The sequence below is a fragment of the Echiichthys vipera genome (genome assembly GCF_963691815.1).
Source record: "Echiichthys vipera genome assembly, chromosome: 21".
In the NCBI taxonomy this organism is placed as follows: domain Eukaryota; kingdom Metazoa; phylum Chordata; class Actinopteri; order Perciformes; family Trachinidae; genus Echiichthys; species Echiichthys vipera.
Window position 1 is genome coordinate 13060004 of NC_139846.1, and position 6329 is coordinate 13066332.

General features: G+C 43.3%; 1 protein-coding gene across 1 annotated transcript; it reads right to left on the bottom strand.

Moving 5' to 3' along the window:
* Positions 1–571: 571 nt before the first annotated feature.
* Positions 572–6044, bottom strand: spice1 (spindle and centriole associated protein 1). The gene is made up of 18 exons (XM_083936362.1): positions 5931–6044; positions 5633–5728; positions 5310–5357; positions 4974–5114; positions 4700–4802; positions 4340–4458; positions 4080–4168; positions 3778–3920; positions 3549–3674; positions 3149–3423; positions 2785–2916; positions 2573–2699; positions 2360–2473; positions 1837–2264; positions 1212–1398; positions 1044–1095; positions 789–852; positions 572–691 (listed from the first exon to the last, which is right to left on the bottom strand). The coding sequence occupies exons 2-18, from the start codon at positions 5726–5728 to the stop codon at positions 635–637; spliced, it is 2301 nt and encodes a 766-aa protein (XP_083792488.1). The 5' UTR covers positions 5931–6044; the 3' UTR covers positions 572–634.
* Positions 6045–6329: the final 285 nt, after the last annotated feature.

Sequence of the window (6329 nt, forward strand, 5' to 3'; positions counted from 1 at the left end):
GAAGCCACAGCAAAGATGATAAAAAGGAGTTGATGAAACTTTTTCCCCCTCTCTCAATTGCTCCTTTTTCTTCATGACTTATTTGCACGCAATTCATTTCTCCTTCTGAAAAACACAAACACACTGAAACGATGTGATATCAAACATGGTTTAAAGACGTGGAAACAGACCATAACTAAACCAGGCATAGAAGTAAAAAAGACAGGCAATCTGAGGATAATTAGTTTAGACCTTCATGCAGGATTTCATGCAGCTGAAGTTTAAAATATTTAGGTGGCCAGTACTCCATATCGCCACTCAGCCACACACACAAACACACACGCACGCTGTGGTTTTGGAGAGGCAACTGCACAAATGCACCATACACACGGATGCTCTGAAAGGAAACGTATTAAATGTCACTTAGGTTGAATGAAAACAGGCACTGTGGACATTTTACTGTATCTGCTCACATATCACTTATAAGTAAATCTGTTTTTTTTCTTCTTGCTCCATAGTACGTGCAATAAAACAGTGATGACAAAGGCCACAAAGTTATTTAAAAACATTTAATTCAGTCATTTCAAAATGCATAGATAAAATCCTAAAAACAAATTTTCATTTATATCCTCAGGTCAGATTGTTACTCCTCTTGTCATCTCACATGAGTGGACAAGGCAAACCACCCCTCACTCTCTCTCCGATTCTCCATCTGTTGTGGAATATGAAAAAAGACGTGATAGAGTTTTGCATCCAACAAACAGTGACTTAGTGAGTACTTTTATGAAATCTCTAGTTTGTGTGTGTACCTGTGTTTTGCCATCCCTGGTTTCTCCTCCAAGACTGGGAGAAGTCACTTCAGAACGAGCAGATCTGCAGTGCAGAAATATGATCATGTTAGAGCTTAAAAGACAGGTTTAGTCTCTGTTTTATAAGAAACTGAGTCTGTTCAACAGCATGGCTGAAGACAATACGTCTTACTAGCAAGAACCACAAAGCAATGTGTGAAGTTATTTCCCATGCCTCGTCAGAGAACATGTGTCTCATCTAAAAGAGCGACTCACCGTCTCTCAACACCACCCATCTGTGACAGGAGCTCTGGACTTCCTCCTCCAGCTGAGAATGATATGATACAGATAATCATTATACAATGATTCCAGATGATGATTTTTCTTACAGCGACAGGGCCATCACACAGATGGACAGAGACGTGCCAGGATGAGTCCCCTTACCTGCTGAATGAGGGCTGAAGGCTGAAGGAGGGATGGGGGAATCAGAGGGAGAAACTGTGGCTGAAACACTTTGCTTCTGTTGCTCAATAAGCTCCAGCAGTCGACCCCTCGCTGCTGCACTTTGTCTGTTTAGCTCCAGGAGGCGCTGTTCCACACCGCTCACATGGAGGGTGTTAGGTGATGTTGCCTGAACAAGAGAGAGGACAGAGAGAAACAAATCATTATCACCCCTGATGACATTTTAAGTCCATCTCTAAACTGAGACGATGGCATAAGTTTCTTCCTTCCATCCTAGATGTTAAAGGGGGATTTTCACAGATGTCCAACCTTCAAGTGTTAAATTTTGCACATATTTCAAGTCATAACTGGTCGTTGGTAAATATGGAGAAGTTTCTTCTTCCCCAGCAAGTTATAGAGGGATACAATTTCTATAGACTGTATTTTCTATTTCAGTCTGTCATTAAAAGTACACCTTCTCTAAAAGTGTTTATAAAACACTTGATCTAGGCTTCCAAAAAGAGGAATTTAATTCTCAAAATCCTTAGAAAAGTAGAATACTTACAAATGTATAAATGTGTCTTCTAAGGAGATGAGAGGAGGACACTTTGAGAGACTTAAATCTCACCTGATTAGTCAGTTTTTCTCCTTCAGACGCTTGAACATGCCGACTTCTTCTCCCTGTGCAGCTGGAAACTGACGTCCTCCTCTCTCCGACACTTTGGGGTGTGATTCTCCCTGTGCTGCCGGAGCTCGACCTTCTCTGCTCGTTGCTACTGTTAGGCGATTCTCCAAGCCCTGACCCTAGGCCCTTAGCCTGGCTAAGTTGGGCCCTGATCAGGTCGTTTTGTCTGCTCAGCTGAGCGATCTCAGCCAGCATGACCTCTGGAGAGAGCTGCGAGCTAAGGGGTTCAGACGTCAGTGATAATGAGGAAGTAGAGGGCAGGCTGGTGAGAGGAAGGCTGGTGAGGATAGAGGCTGAGCTGTGGGATCGGGCATCCTCCCATGAGATATCTACCGGAGGTGGCTCATGGTGCAGCGGTACAGGATGAGTCACTGAAGGGGGGAAATCAAAATTAGGCTTCTGAGCAGATTCAGTAAGATGGCATGAGCGCATACGGCTGAAATCAAAACAAAATTAAATGTGTTACCAGGAATTTGTTGCCAGTTGTCTCTCTGTCGTGGGGGAGAGAGCAGGACAGCAGGAGAAACAGAAGCGTGTGGGTGTTCAGGATCTCGCTCAGCAACTGTTGCAGACTGACAAACTATTTACAACATATAAAAAAACAAATTATGCACTATTACACACAGAGAGAGAGAGAGAGAGAGAGAGAGAGAGAGAGAAAGAGAGGGAGAGTATGAACCTGCAGCTTTGAGATCAGAGTCTTGTGGTGGGTCCATGTGTGCCTCCAATAGTCCAACTCCCCCAATCACCAACACCACAGTGTCCAACTTCTGCTCCAGTTCTGCTGTCCGCTGCTGTAAGAGGACCTAAGAGAAACCAAAAAGAAATAAATCAGCACAGTTGGAATCTGGACAGTCAAGTAGTGTCAGACAACGTGGTGAGCTGTTTAACCTGCAGGGCGGCGGCCTCTTCTCTCAGAATCATCGTCTCTGCAGTGAGAGCATCAATCAGCCCACGTTGCTCTTTCAGCTCTTCCTCTAGTCTCTTCCTCCCCTGAGCCTCTTCCTGAGCCTCCTCTTCTCTCTGAGGACAGTTACATTCATTGGATGTCATGAAATTAAGGACGATCCAGCATAGTGTCAAACATCAAGGCAATACAGTATATTGTAACTTTCACAAAATGTCAAATTAATAGACATGAAATGAATTTAAGGTTGCCTGGAAAGTAGGAAACACCCATAAATATGAAACTATGTCATACTTTGGAAAAGTAATAAGCAGTAATGTCAAATGTACTGCATGTAATTTCTAGTACCTGTCTTAGGAGGTGCACTAAACGTCCAAGAGTGGAAACCAAGGCAACAGAGAATCCAGTGAGGCCTTGTGTTCTGTGCTGTTTCTGACTCTGTGCTGAAGCTGGTACAGTGTCAGGACTCAGAGTATCCAAGTCTGCCTCCACCTGACACAGCATGGCCTGCAGCAGGCCCAGACTGGACTGGTCCCCACTGAGAGAGGCAACAGAGGAGCCATCCAGCTCTGAACTCTGAGAAACACACTTCCGGTTCCTGTTGGTTCGACTACTGACTCTGCCTGATAAAGACATACAGATACTACTATTAATTTCTTCTGTTCATTTATGTATTTAGCCAGTCAGACAATTACATTTGCTCACTGAGTGACACGTTATGAAGAAACAGATACCTTCCTGATATTACCTGAGTGGTTGAGAGGCAGCTCAGGGTTCAGGACCTGAGAAACCAGGACTGACGGTTCCTCCTTGCCTTCCTCTGACTGGCTTTGTCTGGACCGAGCACGCTGAACAGCCACTGTAGCATTGAGAGCTGAAACGAGATGAGATTCATTTTTATGCAGAAAAGGATTTCCCGTCTGATTTAAAAGTGTGTTTCATTGTGATGACAAGTTGTCCTTATCCCTTCATCCTACCTGTGTGGTCTGGTGCTCTGCTTGATGAGCAGGGGGTTACAGGAACATCATCCCTGTCTGCCTGGTCAGCGCTGGGACGATGGACTTTCCGTCGCTGTATCACTCTATCCCTAGATTGTTCCTTCATTTTTCGTACATTGGCCCTGCAAAGAAAAGTGATGTAGTGGTGTCAGCAGGATCTGAAACTTCAGTAGTAATAAGTAACAGCGTCATTTATTATATTTCCCTCATAACAAGGAACACAAGTCAGCTTCTTATGTCAGATTGTGGTGGTGGGTACTGGTTTGCAGGGGTATTATTACCTGTGGATTACACGATAATCTGAACTGCGAGAAGGACAAGTATCTTCATCGCTGTGCTCGTCCTCTGCAGCTTCTAGTTCATTAAGAGCCTGAAAAGGAACATTCACACATGCTTTAAACATTAGTACAAACCAAAATATTTAAGCAAGAAAGTAATACCAGCATGTTAAAGACATGAAAGACATGAAAAGATGAAAGCAGATGGAAACAATAAGTTGCTAAGCAAAAATGAATGACATTGTCTTAGCACATACACACACCTGTTGGTCCATCATAGACTGGCTGAGCAGTGACAGCTTAGTTGGAGGATCTGGTCTTTGGAGAACAGGCAGCGTTGAGTCTGAGTCACAGTTTGGAGCCATCGTCACACTGGGGTGCCCTGCGGAAATTCATTAATACGCTGTATCATAAATCTCATGAAGAAATAATAAAGAGAAATACTAGTTTAGTAATAAACATCTAATCTTCTAGGATAACCAAATATCTTGTGCTCTATGAGTTGTGTCGGCTTATGTGTACAAGCAGGAAACAGGTGGACACATTTTTCTGAACGTTTCATACACAGAGCACTTTATGTACATATGTATATAAAGCTACAAAGAGTGAATGAAGCTTTGTACCAGTCTGCCTGCGTGGAGCATCTCCAAACAAGTCTTTGACCACAGCCATGGCTCTGTCCGAGCGAGCCAGCACATCCTGAAGCAGCAGCTGGTCAGAGAACACCTGCAGCAGTAAAACACACCATCAACACCAGCAGCAGCAGCAAAACTGTCATAAACTCAACACCAGGGAGGAGTTTCAGTAAGATTTATATTTTAAATACTTTGTTTCTGTATAACAAACAAAACTATATTTCTTCTAAAACTAAGGAGAATCATCGTCACACACACACACCTCCCTGATGATGCTGAGGCTGGCGTTGTCTAGAGGTGCAGGGCTCCCGTTGTGTCTGAGACGACGTTGTAGGGCTTTCTCTCTCAGCTCCCACTGAGCCGCTGCCTTGTTGTGGGACTTGTGAATCTCATGCCGGTGGCTCTGAAGCAGAAGCGATCAATCAGACAGTTAAATATAGGTTGGAAATAACGGTTTAAATTATTTTAGAACTATCAACTCACTAAAATGGTGTTCAAGTGTTATTATAATGCATAGAATGAGATGACACAGTATGAATTGCATCTCGAGTCACACTATCAAAGCACTAATTAACAAGCACACAGTCAAACGCCTTACCAGCTCTGCAGGTGACAGCCTGTGCACGGACAGGTCATTGACAGTGCTCTGAAACCATCAAGAGAGGGCTGGGGTTACTTAACCACTTTCAAAACATAGAGATACTAGTTTCTTTCATTAAAGAGGAAAGGGAAGAAGAAATTATCCCTTTATGTGAGAAACATATTCACATACTGTGCTCCCAATTGTGCAGCATAACTGTAGGATACTTCCCCAAACAAAACCACCTACTAATACTGGCTTGAGAACGTATCCTAACAAAGTGCAAGTAGAGGACACAAGTGCATGCTTTTCTATTCAACATGGCAGATGTCAGTGCTCACCACCCAGTCTCTTTTGGGAGCTGCTGCTTTCTTGGGGCGAACAGGCCTTTTTCCTTTGGTGTGTTGTTGTGAACGCCCAACTCTCACAAACGACATCTGTTCAGACAATATTAAAAGTTAAGTGCCATAACTTTACATAACAGACAAAGACTTGTTTTGTAACAATCCCCCACCTAGCTTAGTGCACCAGCAAGTGTCTCTGGTGGATGACAAGAGTGCATACAGATACCTTTGCACCAGTAACGTTACGTTAGCTAACGTGATTTCATCCGGAGCTAAATACTGAAATAACACTTACGTTTATGTTACGAAGTCACGGTGAGTTATATAAGAAGAGTGGTTCGGGTAGGGTTGTAACTTTGCAGCCACAGGTTAGCGTCTGAAAAGGTCGAAAAAGCATCAAAAACCTTCTCTTCGGTTTGTTGTGTGACAGTTTTTCAACAGTTGCAGTTGCCGCCACTTCCTGTGCTGTTGCCACGGACACCGCGTTCACGCTGCTGAGGCATGATGGGAAATGAAGTACAGGCGAGCACGCAGGCTCAGCAGTGAAATGGGAATCCTTATTAAGTACAACAAAATGAAAGCATACTTATACATCAAGATAAAGTGAGTCGGGAAAATGTTATGTAATGTCAGAGTAACATCATTTAATCATTTCATAATTCAAAAATATTCAAAAATTGTTCATAAAATCCAG

What these genes read in the sequence shown, in the direction of transcription:
- spice1 (XM_083936362.1), bottom strand. Translation starts at nt 5,728, where the DNA reads ATGTCGTTTGTGAGAGTTGGGCGTTCACAACAACACACCAAAGGAAAA. An exon ending in TGCTCCACGCAGGCAGACTG is followed by an intron (nt 4,459 to 4,699) that starts GTACAAAGCTTC and finishes GAATTTCCGCAG; the next exon opens with GGCACCCCAGTGTGACGATG. An exon ending in GATTATCGTGTAATCCACAG is followed by an intron (nt 3,921 to 4,079) that starts GTAATAATACCC and finishes TTTTCTTTGCAG; the next exon opens with GGCCAATGTACGAAAAATGA.